The 23,021-nt window shown below is 36.3% G+C and overlaps 1 protein-coding gene across 1 annotated transcript in view; it reads right to left on the bottom strand.

Annotated features, from left to right (window-relative positions):
- The window catches only part of OTOG (otogelin), a 97,514-nt gene that overhangs the window by 30,456 nt on the left and 44,037 nt on the right, over positions 1 to 23,021 (bottom strand). The window contains exons 25-34 of the mRNA XM_027651289.1: positions 20,539 to 20,677; positions 20,151 to 20,285; positions 18,933 to 19,079; positions 18,209 to 18,328; positions 17,232 to 17,348; positions 15,920 to 16,076; positions 14,886 to 14,912; positions 11,952 to 12,119; positions 9,563 to 9,841; positions 511 to 628 (exon numbers count right to left, since the gene is read on the bottom strand). Coding sequence (XP_027507090.1) covers positions 511 to 628; positions 9,563 to 9,841; positions 11,952 to 12,119; positions 14,886 to 14,912; positions 15,920 to 16,076; positions 17,232 to 17,348; positions 18,209 to 18,328; positions 18,933 to 19,079; positions 20,151 to 20,285; positions 20,539 to 20,677 — 1,407 coding nt within the window. The remainder of the gene's footprint in view (positions 1 to 510; positions 629 to 9,562; positions 9,842 to 11,951; positions 12,120 to 14,885; positions 14,913 to 15,919; positions 16,077 to 17,231; positions 17,349 to 18,208; positions 18,329 to 18,932; positions 19,080 to 20,150; positions 20,286 to 20,538; positions 20,678 to 23,021) is intronic.

The raw sequence follows: 23,021 nt of genomic DNA, 5'->3' as shown, positions 1-23,021 counted from the left end.
CTCACTCAGACCTAAGCTAAAGCATAAGCTCTGTGATACTCAGCCTTTGAAATCAACAGTCACACGTTCAATAGTGAATACTATTGCTTAAGATACACCAAACATTTTTACATGCGAAAAACAAAATGCCAGTTTTATCAGGCTTAGCAAAAATTCCAACTGGGAAGAAAAAGCAAGTACAGATACGGCTGTCGCTATGAGATAATGGAAACGTAGGGGCACAACTATTTGAAACAAACTTGTAATAACCTTTCTTTATTGATACCACCCCCAGGGTGTACACATAGAAATATACATCCAGAATCTGACGGTACACTAACGACGGAAATGTCACTTTTATGTAGCTGCAGCAGCAGCTTTTATTCCATTTCTTTTCTCTTTGCCTTAGCTCCTTATACAAGAACACAGTCCTGATATACTAAGCATATATCTGGTCACTTATATTTCTACTATCCTGCTTAAGTATATTGCCCAAATTACACACTCTTCCATAAAAATACAGATACTTACTTTGGTACTGTCTGACAGTTTTTTCCAAAAGGGTCTCTACATGTCTTGAAACAAGGGCTTGTACAGGCATCATAATGCCATTCACATGTAGAACGGGACAGAAATTTAAATTTGACATCTGAAAACCAACAAAGATCTGTTATTCTCATATATTTCTAGAACAGAGATAAGTACCCCTAAGAGGCATGGTTTACATTCACTGCAGCTCTAAGTCTGCTACTATTTCTACTTGTTTCCTCTACAAATAAAATTGGTAATATTTTTAACTACTAAGGTTTTTAAAATAGAAAACCAGTTTACATTTACACAGCATATATTAGAGTATGCTTGCTCTACAGTGTGTTTTACTCTTTACAGTATAAAAAATATCATCGAATTAGCCACATTTACTGCATATTACAATCATAGGAAAATTAAAACCAGACAAGTTAGAGCTGTCGCTTTTAAGTTTTACAACTATATCAACAACAAAACTATATGTCAGGTTATTCAAACAAAGTGTAAAATTAAAATTATGATGTTTCTGTACAATTACTGCTATTAGAATCAAAATTAAAAACACTATTTGGATGCACTGATACACTTTATAGCATAGGTTATCATAACAATTGCTTACTTCATGTGTAAAATTTGCTGATATAACACAAAGGTGTACAGAACTTGTACAATACAATTGTATTTTACAAGCCAAAACAAAACACCATTTCAAAGCAATCAGAAATTATGCCAGCTAAGGCTCTTTAAAGTAGTATATCTTAACATTTGATCTTCTCAAAAGCCATACAAGATAGCCACTCCAAGAGAAATTCATTCAAAACCTCAAAATATTCTGAATCTGAAATTCTAACCGCTTCCATCATGAACAAAGCAACTCACTTAAGATGAAACATGTAGTCTTGCAATGCTTAAAACATATACTGCACCACACGAAATACCAGTACCAGTAAATGAAACTGCTACCAGTAATTAAACTCTATGGCAAATTTAAAAAAATATCCCAAACCTAACTCAACCAAAATACAACAAAAAACAACCCCAACCTGACTTCAGAGCATCTGTGCAGACGGTGCTTATTGAAAGATTTCCAAGTCACATAATGGGAACCCAAAGTACAAGTTCAGATAGAGGAAGAGTTAAACTTCAAAGTGAGAATAAATAGAAATAAGGATCAGCTATACTTCCAGTACTTACTAAATTATGCAGAAACTTTACAAAATTAATGTAAAGAAGAAACAGAGTGTAAAATCTGAGAGGAACAAATTTATGGTAATCATCGTGTGGGTGACACACACTTCTATGTTCAAATGCACTATCACACTTTCTTTTTCAATTCTAGCCCTCCCCTTCTGCCTGCAGAAGTTTCCCACACAATACTACATTAGTCCAGTGCTCTTCCAGCACCTGCAAGATTTACACAATATATCTAGACTTCAGTACCTGAACTGTGACAGCCCACCCCAGCTCCTTCTAGTAGCAGTAGGGCAGGGCAGTGACCCTTCCCTACATTTATGCCTCCAGAAGACACCATCATGATATATGGATCCCCTCTGAACTGGTAAACCTGAGCTTAGAGTAATGCTGTTCAGAGCCTACAAAGAATAACTGCTCTTAATGTTTACATTAATCACCAGAAAGAAAATGCTAACTGCTTAGAAAGAGATTCCATTTTTGATGTTTTGAAGTACTTTTTAAGTTTTGCTGATCTTTGCTTGACTGAGATACAAAGAAAGTAGTTCTTTTATATCTTCTTGAAGACATCCATTTTTCTGTGAAGATCTTAAGAAATTGTTCTTCCTGAAATTTAGGGACATCTGTACTTACAAGTAATTATCCCTCTGTCATTAACCATTAATGTCTTCCTCTAAAATACAAATAATTCTCTTAAAAATGTAAGTCAAACTCAGACAAAAGGATGTGTATGTTGCCATCTAGTGTTACCCTTTTACATCTCACTTTATCCATGGACGTAACTTGTCACTGCTTTTAAAAACATTATTCTTATGACAGTAACAAATGCTTTTATGAAGTTATGTTCCCATAAGAAATTAAGTACATGTCACTGAATTCTTCTTTGACCCCTTCTACTGAAATTAATTTTAGTTACTTAAATCTACTGGAGGAATTAAGGAATTATTTCCATACATTTTTCTGACTGATGTATAGGGTTTTGTATGCACTGACTGGTCAGAGTGATAAGGTTTAAGAACAAAGGAAGATACATGACAGAAAGACAGAATACATTAGAGACCTGTTGGCAGGGAAAATCACCAACAATAGTAACAACCAGCAATAACAGTAAAGCCTAGTGGAATCTAGGAAATCTCATTCATCAGTCTACCCTAGATTAAGTGCAGAGACCAATCCACAGGTTTTCACTCTTGCCACAAAACTCACCATTAACCACTGAATAAGTCTGAAACACATAAAGGTACAAGCTTTGCAGAGGACATACTGTAACCCAAAGAAGAATTATAGTTTCTCAATTTAGCAGAACAGTGATCGTGAATTAACACTTCCAAGTGCTGGGATTAACATACCATCTCCCATTCTCCAAATAAACTTTATGAAATGATAGCCATGCTTTCCTCAAGCTTTTTTTACAGATTAAGTTCACAGAGTTTGGTGGTGTTGCATGCCTTGGTAGGAATTAGGGCGAATTTCTACATAAAGGCATAGCATTTGTTGAGTGGTTCATAAACATTTCTTTGAGTCAAGAACGAAGTCACGCTTGTCTGCAGATGTTGCCCCTACTTCTCCATAAAGAACTATGGACAACAGATGAATTCATGAACCTGATCACAAAAATTGCTTTCAAAGAGCTGTAGAACCAGTTGACAGTCAAGGGATTTTAGAGGGATTTTAGAGAACTGAGTATGCCAGTCCAAGCTGTATTAGCATGTATTAGTGTGTAAATTACATTACAGAGCACACCAAATCCCCACAGCAAGAGTTGAAGATATTGCATTGTTTTCCATTATCTCAGAAAGTTTTCAGTATGCCTCAGTAAACCCATGAGGTATAGTGAAATCTGTGCTTTGTTATGAATTATTAGAAAATGCCTTTCAAGCATTAGGAGAACTTCAGTCATTTATCATATTTAAAGTTTTTACTACTGTAAACATCACTTCTGAAATTCCTAAGCATCCCAAGGACCTAACACTGACAGCACAAACCACTGTAAAACAAAACAAAACAAAAAACACAGCACGGAAACAACCTCTACTCTGCACTGGTACAGCCTCACCTTAAGACCACAATATATGATTAGAGAGTGCCCAAAGGAGGCAATGAAGATGGTGAAGGGCCTTGAGGGGAAGCTGTATGAGGAGCAGCTGAGGGCACTTGGTCTGTTCAGCCTGGTAAAGAGGAGACTGAGGGGAGTCCTCATTGCGAGGGGAAGAGGAGGGGCAGGCACTGACGTCTTCTTTGCAGTGACCAGTGACAGGATCCAAGGGAACGGTCTGAAGCTGTGTCAGAGGACATTTATGTTAAATATAGGGGAAAAGTTCTTCCCCTAGAGGGTGGCTGGGCACTGGAACAGGCTCCCCAGGGAAGTGGTGACAGCACCAAGCCTGACACAGTTCAAGTGTTTGGACACTTTCAGGTACATGGTGTGACTCTTGGGGTTGTCCTGTGAAGGACCAGGAGTTGGACTTCGATGACCCTTGTGTGTCCGCATCCCTTCCAGCTCAGGATATTTTATGATTCTATGAGGATGTAGTTCCTGCTTAAAAAGTTAAGATGATGTAGAGATTAGACAGAAAATGCAGAGGAGGAGAAACAGAAGCACAGAGCCATGGTCTGAACTAACATGAAGTCAAGAATAAGCCAAAAGAACAATAAAGTATCTAGATAAAATATAGGTTATTTTGCTTCTCTCAGTAATCTATATATTAACTGTGACCCCAATACCCACAATCATTTAATCTTTAACATATAAGGAAAAGCAGTAACAATGTGCTTTAAAGCCATTCAAGCACCTGTCTCCCTAAACTGAGGGAAATATTCCTTTCAGTCTCTGTACAGATTTTAGACATTACCTTCCACATCAGACCAGCCTCAGCTTTGTTGTTACTACAATACTGCAATTCCCATGACTGAAACCATCACAGCACAGAAACTCTGGATTTCGCCAGTGTCATGGCATGAATTCTCTATGCTAGCCAGGATGCTAGTCAGCCACCTCCACCACATGCTTCCCATTTTTTTAATGCTTAAATTCCCCCTCCAGCAATCATTAATATGAGATTACTGTACCCTATGCGACAGTAAAGTTCACTCACAACAAAAGAATGATACACAGTTTACAGACAATGAATCAAGCTTCTGGTATCAGGCATGTGTTCCTCAAAAGGATTCGTCACGGCATTTGAAAATATCCATGTGTCTCCTAGTGAAGTCTACAAGCATTTGTCTTCTGTTTGGTGACACAGCAAATCCTTTACAAAATGGTGAATTATGTCCTGGGTGGCAGTTGCTGCAGTTGACACACCAGCTGAGACTACAGTTCTCCTACCTAACAGGAGCTGAGCATATCAACATACTATAGTACTGCAGAAAGCTTTCGTATGAATGCAGGTACACATGCTGCCAAAGACGATATATTAAAAGATAATCCCCAACTCCATTGCTTGCTCACTTTCTTGGACATAAGAGAAGCATCTTCCCTGTAACTAAGGATTTCTTTTCTCTGTGGCTTTCAAAAATGGTACTGTGATAACAAGAACAGTTGCTACCATTTAATGAAGAACTTTGATTTTTTTATCACTGACAGACTGTGGTATTCTGCTGAGTCACAACCACCTTTCTTAGCAGCTTGGCCACTTTTTTGGTGTTGACAATTCCTAAAGATCACAAGTCCAGACGGCCTTGCTTTTCTATGATTTTACCTCACACAGACAAAATTTGCCATTGTTAGAATCTGTATATTATGATTAATTGCATGTTATGCCCCCAAAAATGGCAATTTACTGAAGAGTAAACCCTAAAAATTGAAATGTTTTAATGTTAATAAAAGGCTGTATTTAAAATCAGGGTTTAAAAAATAATGAAAAAAATTAAGTACTTGGATTTTCACTCTTACCTGATACTTTTTTCTGTTTTGCTACCTTTCCCCCAAACTCCAAAAAAATTTAATAGGTACAAAAACTGCTTTAGAATTAGTTCTATTTATAACCGCAGCAAAACTCTGCTTAGTAACTTAGATTGCCTACCTCCTCAGTTACAAGTTTAGAAACATGAAATCCTATCTACCCACTTAACGTACACAAACTACCAGCAAACTCTGCTCATGGCTTCTAAGTTTCTTCAACGAGAAATGTAAGCAAACATCATTGGAAAAACTAAACTTCGTGCCCAGCCAAAACATCACTGAAAGAAAAGTGTAATTATCTACCTCTCAAATACTTATGGTTCAGTTTACTATTACAATGTTAACTGTTTAATCTCCTCCTATGCAGCTGAAAATGGGAGGTAAAACATTATTCTACAGTAACCTCAGTCTGATTCTGTGAGCTACCAAGCAGATGTGCTCAGTGACATACCCTGGATTTGCAGGTTCAACAACAGTTGCTCAGCATTATCCAGTCTCAAGGCTCATGTCATGATCTTTTGGGCCAAAAAAGCACATGAGCTCAAGTTAAACTCAACAGCAACTTGTTATGAGTAAAACAGGACAGTCCAGAAAATTAATTCTACTCATGGAACAGGATAAGAGTAAGTTGAAGTTAAATAGTCAATGTTATTATGTATAAATCTGGCTAAAGGTGGAAAGATGGTTTTGCAAAAAAAAGGTTTTTCATTAAAATTTATTAAATTTTTGGTTTTGTACTGTGTTCCCAAATGTGATCCAGTTAATTAAGATACTAACATTAAAAGGAACCAAAAATGCTCTGTATCAAACTTAAACATTGAAAAATACCTCTGTGCAGTATGCCTGTACCTTGAGCTTTTAATTTTAGCTGAAAACTCTCTAAAACAGGTCATATGTTTACAGTGAGTTAGCTATTAAAGCACATAACTAACATCATTAAGAACTTTGTTGCAAAATTTGTATAGGGCAAGTCACATTTTTATGACATACATAAAAATAACCCATAGTGATCTTAAAGGGATGATAATTATATGAAAGATAAAAGGTAACTAGCTTGAGCACATGATTTTAAAAAAAGGTAAGAAAACTGCAGCTATATCCATAAAAAGACCATCAATTCCCTACATACGCTGATTCCCCAACAATTTCAAATGTGAACTGATCACTCTTACATGACACCTCTGTGCTTGTCCATCTGGTAGGCCAAGTGCCTTCCTTCTTTTGACTGAATGCATACCAACCCATCTGCCAGTAAAAATTCCTGAATAGAATGCAAAAATGTATTCTCTTGTAAGTATAGGCTAGATATTAAAATTCAGTTATCAACTCAATTTCTTCAAATGTTTGTGGGAACAGGACAGCAGACAAATCTAAGTATAATGAACATAACTCAATTTAAAAGCTGAAGTGACTTCTCATGGAAAACACTTCGCAGCCTTAGCCCATGTGCTATTATATAGTGCAATTTATAGCCAAAGTATTCCAATGCGACAATATTTATCACGATGAAACTGGAAAAAGTGACTCGTCAGCTGACTTTAAACAGATACGTATCTATTGCTGTGGTGATCAGGTCATTTAAAATTCTTCCTTTTGAATGTGCGTCACAGCATGAAGAAGTCTCATGAGGAACTTTCTGGCCAAGGGGATTTACTGGGCCTATTATTCTGCTCCCGATATTTATCCTCTGATTCCGCAGGAATAGCTGTTCCAGAGTTTCTGATCTAATATGTAAAGCATTTACAATAGTCAGCAGGAAACTCAATATGCTTTTGCCTGCGCACTCTGGAGCTGGTGTAACTTTTCCATTAACTTAAACAAATGCTGCTGTATTTTTAGACCATGTAATTACCCTACATCAGCAGCCTGGCCCTTGTGAAAGTACACTGGAGAAAGATTCAAGCTCTGTGTTTCTCTGCTTATAAAACTCTGAAACCCAAGCCCTCGGATGTGGCGATTAATGAAATACCTCTCGATCATTTGATCTGATCCTACTTGCTGAGGTAAATTGTTTTAGTTTTCCACTGGCATAGATAGGATTTTTTGGTATAATGACTGAAGGGTAAAGACTTCACACTTGAAAAGACGTACCATTCTCTGTTAATGGACGACCACTGAGAATTGGAACATGTTTTAACCTTCTTCATTCCTCCCTCAAAGATAAAAGACCGAGGAGATATTTTTGTTATGTCCAAAAAAAGTTCCTTGCTTGAAATGTTGTATGAACATCCTGGTAATAGCATTAGCTCCATAATTCTGCTATCCAAAAACCTCAACATCTCTGCGATTACAAGCATTTGTCAAGAGGCAACAGGCATTTGGCAATGACAAAATCTGTCATTTTTCTGAAGTTGGAGTGTGCCAGTCAACAGCTGCATTAGGCTGTCAGCACAATGTACAGCAAAACACCGGCAGATTCACAATGACACCATTAACACTTTAATTCAATGTTTTGATAACAAGAAGCTCCACGAGGCATACAGTTGGCCTCTTCTAACAGAGAAGTCAGAGGCTGCTTCAGGTTTGTCTGTGCCAAGATTGAACATGGTCACTGTAAAACATGGCCAGGCCATGCTTCATTTGATACAATATTTCATTTTCTTTCTTTGTTTGTAAAGCAATTTCAGTGTCAGAGAATGAAGAGATGATTTTTAAAAATGGTATTGCCAGGAATACTTATTAAAATACTCCCGTTACCCAAATAAACAAATTGTAATCCATTTAAAACTACAGCACAATAAAAAGCTTTAGAACATAAAAATAAACACTTGCAGTGATCTTGGAAGTTTATATACCACACAATAGCCAGTGGATTCAGCAAGTACTGGTTGTTGCTGAATTTCATAAAGTGATATGAATACGTCTGTTGTATCTGATACGTCAAGGCAAGCAGAAGCTAAAGCAAACAGTGGTTTCTTGAATAATCTGCTTGGCTTTTTTTTATAGGTCAATATAACTTCTGGCATCTTTTTCTTGACCTCTAAGGCCATCTTCATGTCAGCACATGGTTCCCAAGTGTTTAGGAATATGTAAAGACAGTTATTCCAACCCTTTCTTTTCCTTAATAATCTAAAAAAGAAAGATCTTGATTGATTAATGATTTTTTTATCTGTTTTCTTTATCAGTTCGTGTAGGAGTAACTTCTGCAGCCAGCTCCTATGAATGGTCCTAGGAGAGAATATCTCCTTCATTTCTCATCCTAAAGTCTCAGTGGAATGGAACTATTATGGGAATGGGAATCCCTCAAATAGGTAGAAATACTCTCACAGCAGTCTGAGGTTTGTATTCAAGAGCTGTAGCTGCTCAAGAAACATCAGGGAAATGCATATCAAGATGCTCAAGAAAAGGTGAATACCTCCAACTAGATGATGACTAAAATACTAGGGGTTAACATCCCAAAAGGCAGAGCATCTCTGAGTGGGTAGTGGATAAAAGTCAAGGTGTTTTTCATAGGAAACATGACTTCTAAGGAGGCCATAAAGCTTGGAATGAGAATGCACTGTACAGAAATCTCTCTCTTGGCAGCAGGCAAAGGGAAAGGAGGAGAAAACATCATCAACAGACCTCAACTTTTAGAGATCCATTCCATTCTTTTCTATTCCCTTCATTAATCCATTATTCATGAGCACAAATTTTCGACTCCTTAAGAATTTTGTTACCATCTACAAGGCCAGTATTGCCCACAAACTATACACCAGGACATGTATTTCCAAACCCCACTGTATGTCAAGCTATTTACTGGTTTTTCACAAGAAAAGAGAATCTCATCTTCATTACAACGCTCAGGGATTTTAGAACCTTTTTAGATTTTCACCCTGCACATCATGGAGTACACACAGGTCCCTGTGAGGTAGGGAAGAAGCAAGCAATCTCATAACCTCCAAAAATATCAACACCATTTAGGCTGGATTTTCACAGGGAGGAAACTGCTGCTCATAATATTAAATTTTAATCACCTACCTACAAGTTTAAAAAGGGTTGACAGTCTGAATTCCTCTGAATGATGGTACTTCAAAAGCTCAACTGAAGAGGCTGAAATGTGGATGAAATATCCTGGTTTTGCAAATGACTCAAAGGAACTGTATCCTGAAAGCCATGTATTCTTGTGAATGACAAATGTAGACCTGTTGTGAAACTCTTCAGTTTTTTTCCATTTGGAAAGAACAAGAGTATTATTGGAGACCAACTGAAGAAAATAGTTCGGTCTCTCAGCTGTTTCAAATGAAATCAAGTTGGAATCTGGAAAACAAAATAAAATACACAGAACTCATTTACTTGTTGATTTATGTATAATAAACTAAGCTCATTCTGATGTACCACTACTGATATTAGTAGTGTGAGGAATGAAAACTGACTTAGGCCTTTCCAGTGAAAACAGCCTCAATCTTGTAAGCAAATACACTATGTATAGATTTCAGAGTGCTAGATGGTGAAGGATATTTACTTTTCAAAATACTCTACAGATTTCAAGAGGAATACAAGGAGATTAAGACATTTGCCCACACCAGGATAAAGGAATATAGCCCTGCAGTCAAGCAGAACTTAATTTACAGTCTTTGCTAAACCATTTATTTAATAAAAATTTAAACTTCATTTGACTAGCTTTACAAGTAACATTTGCCATCAGGAATTTATAGCTTAAGAGCTCAGTGTTTCATTAAAAACAAATTACGAAAACATATTTTGCATTCAGCTCCCTGCCCCTTCCTCTAAAAATGTTAGAGCAAAGTCTGTTTTCTGGCAAGTGTCCCCTCATGATACCTTACCCTGCAATCAGCACTGCTGATTTCAAGCAGCCTCAGTACAACCAATTGCAGAGCAGCAGACTTTGAGCCTGTTACAGGCATCTGTTGCTCACAGAATTACTTCATTCTACTTTGCTGTAAACTCTGCTATTCTCTTGGAAACAGTCATCAAACTACTGTAAAATCAATTAACACTCTAGGACTGGGCAGCATTACTCAACAAAAAAAAAAAAAGAAAAAAGAAAGCATAGAAAACAAATATTTCTATTAAAAGGATACATTATCACATTCTGGCATAACACTTGTGGAAGATCACCTTGTTTTCTGAGCATTTGAACTTCAATTAATCTGAAAACCCTAGCGTACTAATGAATGTCTTTTTATTATTTGCCTGTAGCAAGAAGCTATTAAATAAGTAACAATGGACAGTCAGCATTATTTTTAACATCTGCTACGCAGCCAGTCAGTGCATCAATACCCAAAACTCTCCATTGTCCACAAATGGCCTGAAACTGATAAAAGACCTGCATTTTGCTGATATATGCATAATATTTACTTGAATTTTCTATGAATGATATATCATATAGATCATACAAACTCCTCCATGACCAAATGATGAAATTCCATTTGTTCAAATTGGACTATAAAGCACAAATTCTATTCACCAGGTTAAATTTTGAGCAGATTTTTATATGGGAATAGAGCAGTAGGACTGACCTTCCCTTTCCAAACATAAATTGAATGCAATGTACAAGTGCCTCAAAACTATGACTAATAAAAGAAATCTGGCCCTAGATATTCTGTTACATGAGTTCTTGTGTCAGTTCTACAGACAGCAGTATTAGGAATCAAATGCTTGTCATTTTTTCAACTGACCCATATCCCTCCTTTGCTTACACAAAGACAGTCACCTTCAGGCTGTCCAAAGAGCTGATGGGGGGACTCTGGGCAGTAAAACTCTACTGAAACTCAAGTGCTCTGTGGGCATTAAAGCTGTGTACGCAGACAACTCTAGCATTTAATTAATGTCACAAATGCTGAATATACTCTTCTAAGTTTTCTCCACCTGTCTGAAAGTTTGCAAGACATCTTTTGTCTGCTGAATAAGCACCATGCTCCCTTAGGGGCAACCTAAGTCAGGACCTGAAGGAGACAAATTTGTAGTACTCAGTCTTATAAAGCACAGGTTAGTGCCAGTGGGCATCTCTGTACAAGCAGGCAGACAATGAGCAATGGTGGCAGAACGAGTGAAGTAGGGAGCACTTTTCTTGCCACATTTCTCTCCCACTCTTTCCCATGTCCCACTTTTGGCAGAAGAAATGTAAAGGGAGGAACACATATCTGGAGCACTGGGCTATAATACCAGTTTGATGCTTCTGAAGGTTGGAGGGGGCTGTTGCTTTTCAACTAAAGGTATCTGTTTACAAAGTTGTGATCATCCAACTAAAACCAACCCAATGAAAATTTTGGCAGACATTGAGTGCATATTCAGCTAGCACATAAAGAAAAGATTTTTTGACCCCAGTCTATTCTTAAACATAAGCTCATATTCAAGGGCAGAATTTGCTCTGTCTTATTAAGATGCTAGGTTACTGTGACTTTACCATGTGCTTTGGGTTTATAAAGTCCTGAAGTCAACATAAAGCTCACTGCATGTCCAGCAAAAGGATCTTCTTCTCTCACTGGGAAAACAACACCATCCATCGATTTCACTGCCATCAGAAATTTTCCTTCCAAATAGCTGACCAACTTGTAAGGGCCCTTTCCCAGAGCTGTTGAGAGAAAAACCACAATTATCTTTCATGTCAAGTGTCACAAATGCTTGAGCTCTAAACGTTAAGACAGAGCACACATCTCACCACTCTGAAAATAGCTCTAGGTGCCATGGACTAAACTATAATGACAATCAAAATGAAGTCAAACTCTCTTAGAAAATACCTGTTCTGAAAACTGTCAAGAATACCTACCTTCAATTTTCAAGACTCATGATTAGCTTTTATTTTTTGTCCCTCTCATCTGCTTTGGTTCCATATCTACTTTATTAAAGTTAGCTGACCCCTCCATTATTTGACTTAGAAGTAAACAGTATGTCTGTACACCACCCTAGGATCCCTCTAAACTGTTTATTTGCATAGTCAAACTGATTATACACTTCTTATTATTCTTTAAAATCTATTTTATTAGTGTCTAATGTGTGAGGCATTTTGCAGGGAATAAAAATTTGTTGTCATCAAGTATCAAACAGTGGAGATATAAATATAACCACTGGGAAGTAACACAGGAAGAAATTGGCATCATAAGCAAAGAATGGTCATATTTTACCTACAAGTAAAAAATGTCAAAAGCATGCAAAGTTATGATTTCACAAATCTTAAAATGTCACACCTTCTCATTTAGTTCCAATTTCACTGCAGAAAAATATTTTAAAGCTTATTTTTAAATGATTGAAACTGGTTTTGTAAAGTTCTCTGTTAAAATCAGGCATTTCAGACCACACTTTAGCAATTCACCTCATTACAATTTTACTCACAAGTCAGGTAAGCATACATCTGAGATAAAAGTGTCCCAGAAGTTGTCAGCCAATAGTCGCAGCTAATACCATTGACCTTTAAAATCTGTTCAAAGAAGTTAAAAGCTTGGACTGCAATTTGCAGTCTGCCTTCATATTCTGGTTCTCACTAATCTTAAAATTTATTAAGAATTTTGAAATACTAAGGAGGCTGCACTACATCAAGAGTTTTAGATTCTAAAGCTTTAAAAAAGTAAGTAGTTAGGACAGAAGTCCATGCTCACCCAAACATGTACAATGATACCTCGTCACCTTCAGCACAGAGAGTTGAAAAACATTTTTAAAATTATTACTTAAAACATCCAGAGTTCTAGAAATATTACTATATCTTTAATCTCATATCTCAGGCCCATCCAAAACCTGAAAGACCACACCCACCAGCTGAGAATTTTCCCTTTCCAAAGACAATAGGAACTATGTCACTCTGGATTCATGACAAAGTTACACAGAGAAAACATCTCTCTGGTCTAAGATGATGCTTTAACCTTCCTCTCTCCAAAACTAAGTAATTCTAGGTAATGCTATAAGTGAGGTAGATGAGTAAATCTTCAGCACGGAGATGATTTCTTTTTCCCCAGTGGCAGCTCTGAAACATCATAGGTTAAATACTGATGACTTGGATTAGCAAACAAGATACAAAGTAAGAAGTATATGATAAAAATGCTTATTACAAGGTTGGTCACATGCACAAACTCTCCACTCTTTCAACTTATTTCTATCAGTGAGAGTTCAGTAACAAATAAAACTAATAACACACCTTAAAAGTATGTGTTATCATCTAGCTTGATGACTACCATAGATGTTAGAGGCACTGTACTTTCAATGTTAAAACTGCACTAAGATCATCTAGTATCAGACTAGATGTATTTCATTTATAAAACAAAACAAAACAAACCCCAAACCAAACAGGAAATGTAAAACTTCAATCACCTCTTACGTTCAACTCTCCTTTATTTAAATTAATTTAGAGGCTTAGATAGTGATGTAGATGAAATTCCCATGCATTAGCAATTTGACCCCACGCAAAATCTTTTCAGCAGTCAGCGTACAAGAAAATGTAGATTTCTTGGCCATATGGTTTGGGCCTGGAAAACTGCACAGGTCTCTTCTAATTTAAACTTGATCCCTCTCTGAGATGTTTCTGGGGGTGAGCTCCTGCAATATTGAGTCTAAAAGAAGACCAAAATACCACAAACCATGTGGATAGATGGGCTTCTACATGGGTTTGATAAAAAGAGTTATAGAATAAATAGCAGGAGTCCTGACCACTCCTCACATCAGGCTGGCTTGCATGCCACGTCTAACTATGCAGACACTGGCAATGTAACTTTAAAATAGTCTGAAGATGGATTCCAGTGCTAACAGGGCATTACAGCAGCCAGTGCGGATTCAAGGTTTACTCCAGCACCTTGTACAAGTTGTGCACACCCCTCACTGAGAGCCACTCTATGCAGCAGCAGTGCTTGCTGCTTAGGAACTTAAGGCTAGGGTAGACATAACTAAATAGAGGGTTATTCCCCATTTGGAGACAAAAAGTTGTCATACCTTAACAGCTACCTCCCTCTGGAGGCTGCACAGGAGACCATCAGTGATTTAACAGACCCACTGGGGATTAGCTTTGAACTGCATTATGTCTTAAGCAAGTAGTGCCCCTAGTACTATTTAGTTGAATAGTCTATTAATTACTTAATGATTTAGTTGTTTAATCATGGTCCATCACTGCAAAGAAAATTAGCTAAACATATGCTCTTGGGAAAGGTCCAAGAATAAAAAAAATATTATTACATTAAAAGCCTTTGAAAAAGAAAAATAAACCAGTAAAGCATAATCTCAGCTATATAAAAAATAAAACATTCACAAGTTATTATTTCACAAAAATAATTCACAATTATTTTTATACAAAGTTCTAAGATTTATATAAAGAAACCAAAGATTCTAGTGACATTTTATCAACTCCTTTAGGACTTACCTTTGTTGAAATATTCGCAATCATACGCTAAAAAAAAGAAAATAAATGCAGTTAACAGGCATTCTGCAGATAAACTGGTTTTCTATTACCCTTTACAATTAAGATGTAAGCCAAAAGCTTGACCAAATGAGATCATACATAAAGGTTTATTAAAAAATTATTGTCAAATATTTACTTCATTGCTTTAGGTAAAATACTAATTTAAACTACACTTATTTAAAGAAAGCATTGCTTCCTAGCAGGAAATACTAAGTTTACACACATACAGTTGTCTTTTTGTGACCTCTAGTGGCTAAGACTGAGCTGCGTTGTTTTTCCGTGCTCTCACTAAAACACACAAACCTTTTCTATCAAAATTTAAGAGTAATCCGTTCACTCTGTGACAAATTTGCTGTGCAATTGAGCAAGCTGCATACTCTGTGCAACTGCAAAGTTAGAAAACTGCTTGTTTCTTCCCATTCTTTATATCCTGCCCTTTCTTATCACATTTTTGGGGAAATGACTGTCTCATATTAGGCATTTCCACTATATAGAAAAAGGCCTTAGATTGTTTTACAACTTCTAAGCATTGTTGGATAAGGATACTCTAAGGTAATGCTTAAAACCTACTGTTTTTCTTCAGAAGACCTTTATATTTCATACCTTATCCGGGGGCTCTAGTAAGGCAGCTGTGTTTCCTAGACCTTAATGAGAAGTAAAGTCCTGCTGAAAACAGAAATCACTTGAGCTGTTAACTTTGTACCTTTGGTTTGGGGGATGCAAGCTGTACCCTAATACAGACTTTCCATTACTTTTCCTCTCACATCATAGGGCAAGGAATTAAAAATAGAAAAGTACCACTCACAAATGTGGCGAGAAGAACATAATCCACCAAAACGAAATCACAATGAGAGGCACCAACTCATCTTCCTACCAGTGCGGCTTAGTCATTCAATTCATGGCCCAGGTACCCTGAAGTGACTGATTTTTCAGGTCTGCCTCTCGTGCATGCAGACAGTAGCAGCCATGGGCAATGCTGGTTTAAGTAAACTTACGACACACTCTAGGGGACCTCCAGTCCACTGCAACTCCATGCTGGCAGCACTGATGGGCATATGCTGATACACTTGTACAGAAACACTCACAGTCACCTCCTTGGTTACAACCACACGTATCTGTCAAGCAGTTGGAATAAAACCAGGTGACGTCAATCTGGAAACGAAAATATCACTTATCAAAAATACTCATATAGACACTGCCAACCAACACCTTGATACAAAGCTATGACTCTTTCAGAAGTTAATATATCAAACTATGAAGCAATAAACATTTTACTTTAAGTGCTTCCTGAAAGACAAGAAGAAAGGTTTATTAGAACACATCATCTTCTCCAGCACTTAATAACAGAATTAAATCAATAACTCATTAAGAACAGGCACGTTAAGATGTTGATGTGAGTTTGTGTTTTGTACGGTTTTTAATATTTAAGCCCTAACAAAATACAGAGAAACTTACAAAATAAGACTTTCTAAGCTGATCACAAATCAATAAACCTCAGAAGCACTGAGAAAGTCAGATACACATAAAATGTAAGAAATAATACAGTAGATGGACAACTCCTCATGTGAGAGTGATTCATTCTCTTCATATTATCAGACAATTTCACAAGAGAATTTGTCATTTTGCCCTTACAGTATTTTAAAGCTTTTAAGCCATGCACACAGTCTCAACACCTGAACATCTTGGGATGTGTAATTGTCCATGTGAGACCTACCACTGGAAAAGAGCTTCTCCTCCATGCTCCAACTGAACCTGAGATGACTGACCGCCACAACATGTTGAGTGGCTCATTTACTGCCTTAGGTGGTTGCCTGAGTGAGAAGATATATGCCCTTTTTTTTTCCTAGGAATGAGGAAAAAAAAAAGGCATATATCTTCACATCTGATACTGCCTACCTAAATGTTAATTTATTTACATACATGTGAAAAATGTGTGTGCTATATAATACATTTGAGGAAAAGAAGGCAAATAATGCTTGTAATTAAAAAAACCACCTCAAAATGGGTGTATTTTTGTCTGCATTAATTACAAAGGAGACTACTAGGACTACCCATATTGTAGAAGACTAAACTGGTGCCAAAGTCACTTCCTGTCTACATCAGCTAAGTGCAGACAGTCCAGTTTAACATTCACATTTTAGAATCAGAATAGGTATGGGTTAGACCTTCTTTGTGTTCTTTTGCTAGTCAAAATTATCATGAAATGGGAGACAAGATGAAGATTTGAAGTGCTTCAAGTTTAAAAGTAACATTTTTCTCTACTGATATATTCACCTTCACTTGTTTCTATACATGACCACAACTCACCACTGGATGGCAAGCTTCAAATGCTTCACTTAATAGTATTCCACATTCCTTCTTGGCAAATGGCTCTCTAAGGGGATTCAAACTGCACGGATTTCGAATGTCAGAGCTGTCAACACACTTAACCAGAAAGCAAAATTAAGGTGAGAAACTTTTTTCATAACCACTTTGTGTTTGAACTTGCAAAGCATAGTTCTGCGGTTGTTTTTTTTTAAGAGATGTAAACCATGAAACAAATGTATGGCTTATGAAACTAAAGCAGGACAAAGATATAGAATTAAAAGGTGATGCTAATCTGAAGAAAAGGAAAATTACACAAGCTGAAAAAACATTTTATGTATCTGACAGCAGCAGAAAAACACACATGCACATGTAGGTCTAACCAGAGTTGCCAGGCAGTCCCAACCTGCACTCCTTACACCTGAACAGTCTCACTTCCATAAATAACAAGGGTCACTTGGACAATTCACATTAAAAGTGTCAGAAATCAGATATTTTTACTCTAACTACTAGGAAGGGACATTTCTGTGAACACCACTAGACATGTGACATTAAAAAAAAAAAGCTCAGTTTTTAACTTTACAGTGTATGGAAAGAATTTTTTTCTTTCCATTGTTAGGTCTGCACAGTTAAATATTTCCCAGCTATGAAAGATCAGCTAAACTGACAACACAGTCTAAAGTGAACCCACAACTATTCTATTAGGCAAAAAAATTACTACTTTACTGTTCAAATATCTTCAAAAATGTTCAGAATATTGTACAGCATTTTTCTCTACACTATTGCACTGTGAAGGCAAAAAAGGTGATTATTTTCTTTTCCTTAACAGATTACAGCACCTGTAAGAATCCCTGATATTGTCATTTGCATTGCTGCCTGACTGACACTTTCAGGAATGAATTTCTGATTTCATTCTAGATAAGTTATATGACATAACAGCAAAAAAATCTACGAGTAAACACATTCTATTTACTATGTACCTCTACAGCTGTCCAGCTGTTTCCAAACTCTTGTGAGTTTGTTAATTCAAAATTATCTGGAGTCCTCAATTCGTTTACTGTCTTCAAATCAAAATTTCCACATAATCCAGTCAATTCACCCTGGAGGAAAAAAAAATACACACACATATATATACATACATAAAAACATTTTCATGTGACAAAATGCTACCATCCATAACAACTTCCAAAACTTTTGCTTTCAGTTACTTAATTATAAATTTGTCAGGTTTTGATCCTTCTTTAGCTAAATTTCACCCAAAACAATTCAGTTTTTCATGATAATAAAGCTATGGAGAATATTTTATTTTGACAATGCCAGTATTATTCCCTTTCAACTATGTATCCCCAGGTCTCTGAGAAAGGAGCTGATGTTTTTGTTCAAAGAAGTGAGTTGTTAGCCAGTTACATGCTTTTCTTTTGCTTCAGCAAAATAACACCTACTCTAGTCATGTAAGGAATGAGTACTGAAGGAGAATTTCTCCCCAAAGATATTTGTTTCTGTTGTTACAGCAGCTATACCGTAAAGAGTAACTTTAAAAAAAAATCAATAAGAATAAATATTGTAACTGACAAGGCAGTTTGAATGTTTCTCTCCTTGATTTCTGACACATTGTCTATTCCCTGTATAATGATATGTCTTATTTAATGAGATTTACATAAACACCTCAAAGAAATGGCAATAAGAGCATTGACTTTCACCTACCTGCCACTGATGACCCATCTGGACATGAACTGTTGTTCTTTGATCCCAAAGAATGGTGATATGTTCATCAGGAAAATGAACAACAGTGAAAAACCCAGCCTTCCATAATTGCAATTTTTGTACGTTGTCTATGTAACTAGATAAGCTCTGTTCAAAATAAAACAAGGGAGCTTATAATGGAAGCAATGTCTTCATGTTCACTTGACAGGAAATGAAATGCCTAAATAAAACGAACTACATGGTTCTCAGACATAAGTCCAAAAGCAGACAGAGGGCCACATAGGGGCAAATGCTCAAGCAAAAGGGGTCTGGACTTTGATTGTGAACTGTATTGTATTTTTATGACTTCCCTACTTTAAAAGATCATTATCAAATTTAAGGATGGGTAACAGTGAAGGTTAAAATGTTAATGGTTCTTCCGGGAGGTATAAGAGTAGTTTTAAGGTTCCTGATTATGATTTTCCCCTCAACTATACCTAATTCAGTCTCAGTCACCTGCCTTTTTTTCTACTATGGATAGGTAATAAAGATGCATGGAACAACGTCCTGAAATAAGGAACTGTCCCAATATGTCCATAGATTACAATCTCATTTACATAAAGCTTTCTTCTCTCCATCCAATAACAATCAGATTCCAATTTATTTGTAGCATGGACTAAGATGTCTGGTTTAACTACACAATATCTCAAACAGAGAGATTCAACTTCCTTTAAATAGTCAGTCTATAAGCTGTAAATAGTACCATTTATACTAAAACTGCTAGAAATACTAAATGCTTACAGCAATAGAATTTGCAGTTTGGCCAAAATAAAAATTACATTCAGGCTATAGAGTATACCAGGGGCTGTAATTTGGGGGTTTTTTTTAACTGTATAGAAATATTCCTCTTATACGTTCCAGAGCAGACTAAACTCTTAGTTCTAGTGGACTTAAAACCGAAATTCCCACTGACTTCAAAACATCTGGATTTTTCCTAAGATATTAAACAGGAATCAAGTCTAAACAAAAGAGCTACAATATCTCAACTAACACTTTTGTCAAATACAGACAAGATTTTAATACTTCCAATGAACAATACAGATATGATCAGCATTCACAGTAAAGATATTTACACCTTTGCTACTTAAGTGGCACAGTAAGTTTTTGGTAATGAAAGTAAGAAACACCCATAGAAGTGCATACACTACTTTTTGATCAGTGGCAAAACCCAAAACTTACTGGATTTCCTGTCTCATCATCAAATACTAAAAAAGATTTTCCAACATTAATGAAAATGTTTTTTCTGCAAATGATTCCAGTACTAAAGCAGTCAATATTCTCTATAATAACAGAAAGACTGGTTGAAGAAGTACCCTGAAAAATAAAAAAGATGACTTTTAAATATACTAATATAAATATGTATATATACAAAGTTCCATTAGCAGAAACCTCAGCGTATATTTATTATACTATGTTTGATTCAAATTCTAGACAACATCAAAAATGAAAAAACAGTATGCAGGACTTAATAAAATGTACAGATAGGAAATAAGTAGAATGGTAGATTTTAAGAGAGAGTTTTAAATCCAGTTTTAGAGAGGCTTTACAAAAAAAAAAAAAATCTCACCTTAACTAGGTAAACCTTACAAGTTCCAAGAAAGTCAAAAGTTAGTCCATCAAACGTTCTGTAATGCCGGTCCCCATACGCAGTACACATTGATGGGCAAGGATGGAAGGTGCACTGAAATGATCCGTGCTGGCAAATGCTGAAAAATGTATGATCAATAACGGTAATATCAGCTGCAAGCCCAGAAAAATTATTACAGCTATTACACTGAGAAGCAAAAAAATAAAAGCCATGCAAGTGTGATGAGTGTGGACAGAAGCATTTTGAAATGTTGTCCAAAAGCAGAATACATAAATTGATTCTCTGGAAAAAAAATGTACACATTGAACTCATACTGTCTATGCTTCTTATTCAGCTAGAATTTATAGGTTCCAGCAAATATAGACATCAAAACAAGAAAAAAAAATATCATCCAAAGTACTACAATTTATTCTCTACTGGCACATCAATAACATGCCACAAGGACAAAGCTTTTTTTTTCAGCTTTTCACTGAACGTTTTTTTCTATACAAGTTGAATCTTAGAATCAAAAAATAACATGTCCTGTTATTCCAGTCTTTATGCATTCTCTGCTTGAATGGGAATTTCACAGAATTACAGAGGAAACATTTCAGTAGCATTATTTTGTTGTTTAGATTCCTTGAAAGAACCATATTTCCGGTTGTTGGATTTATTTTTTTTCCTGATGCCTACATATTGTCACCCCCAAACCCTAGCCTAACATCTTAGGGGTTTCCAGAATAGTTCAAGTTCTGTCTATGACCACCTTAAGCATCAGAGGGCTTTCATCACACATATACTAAGTGATTGTTTAGACTTTCCTGAATTCCCTTTGCTTTGTAAGAGGCTTTGCAGCACTGGATCTTATACCTCTTTCCGCATCACCCTCTTGCAATCTAAATTACTTTTTCAGAAACTACTTAAGTTTTATAAATAGTGGATATAATTTTATTTCCCATATCCACAGGTAATCTTTAAAAGGTTATTTTTACGTTTCTAAATGACCTGGATACTTAAAAAACTTCTCTTGATAAAGACAGCAGAGCTGGTGCCCCGATACAGCTTTTCTGCAGGTATATTTATAAATACAGGTTAAACTAAATACAGCATGTGATGTAATTATGGTACCTAAGTTTACTTTTAAAAAAAAAAAAAAAGATTTTTTATTTCCTCATTAAATGAATGTCTCACATTTTACACCTAATGTATTAACCTGACTTACGGAAATAGTGGATAAATTGCTAACATTTGGTATCTCATATACTGAAGCACCAAGCAGTATGAAGTTTTTTCTCAGTATAACTTTTTGTCATTATAATTTTTCCTTTTCTGTTCATATTGCTATCACAGGGTCAGAACACCACTGTTTTCAAAAGAGCAGCAAATACCTAAAAAATCTAAGCAGCTCCAAACACTAATATCGTCTTCCTCCTGTTCCCTTATCAGGTAGCTTGCACCTTCATGGAATCTTTGTCCAGATTTTTGAAGACTCTGCTTATCCCGTCATTGATTTGGCCCCAGCACTTGTGTTTTGTATAGGTACATATATAAATACACTAAGCACATGGCTAAAATAAGTTAAAAGTATGATATATGAAGTGTTTGCTGTGCCAAAGCACAAGGAGACAGCAGCAGGGTTTGCCCAGCTAACCCTAGTCACCTCAAGGCAGCAATGAAGGCAGGAACCTAATCAAGCTGATCAAGAGAGGGGCAGATGGAAAGAATTATATTTGGACTGAAGGACTAAGTACTGCTTCTCATGTTCTCTGCGAGACATTAGCTTTTAATTTTACTCTTGGCTTATTCAAATCCTCCTCCACATGCCGATCTGTTAAGTACTCATGTGGAAACTTTTCTTAACATGTAAAGAGTAGGGAGCTCCTTTCATACTTTCCTTTTTTCAGGAGTCTTAACATGTTTACAGTCAGAAGGGAGGGATTAAGAGGTACACAATGTCTTCAAAGTCCTCTGTACCAGGCTTGTTTCATACCAAGTGAACTAACATTTAGTTATCAGAATCTAGAGAGCCCTACTCGGAAAAGCAGAACTATCAGCATCTTCCAAACTTCAACGAGCTTTTTAAAAAAACATATTTCCAAAAAGTATTTGTTTAATAACAGAAGGCCCAATTCAGCAGCCCACAGACAATAACCAGCAGTTGCTCAATGGTCTCAACAAATGACAGCAAACCAGCACTGCACCACCCATCTTACCTTGTACAGCACAGCACCAAAATGCTGTCATACCCTCAGCATCAGAACTCTTTCTGTTAGAACCTTGACAGCACATGCTAAAAATTTCAGGCACTTGCACAAAAACCAAAAATTGGAAAACCCAGAACCATAGTTCAGTAAGATCCCAGAGTTTGAGTTGAAAGTTCCTGGCACTTCACAGGTAGTTTTGCCAAGTTAAGAAATTATTTTATTTGCCATTTTACTGTTCAATAGGTAAATCAGATTAATAGTTGTTTTTAATACTACATC

The sequence above is a fragment of the Corapipo altera genome, unplaced genomic scaffold (assembly GCF_003945725.1).
Source record: "Corapipo altera isolate COAL_440 unplaced genomic scaffold, ASM394572v1 78, whole genome shotgun sequence".
Classification (NCBI taxonomy): Eukaryota; Metazoa; Chordata; class Aves; order Passeriformes; family Pipridae; genus Corapipo; species Corapipo altera.
Note: the sequence above shows the minus strand (reverse complement) of the source record. Positions and strands in the feature narration are given on the sequence as shown.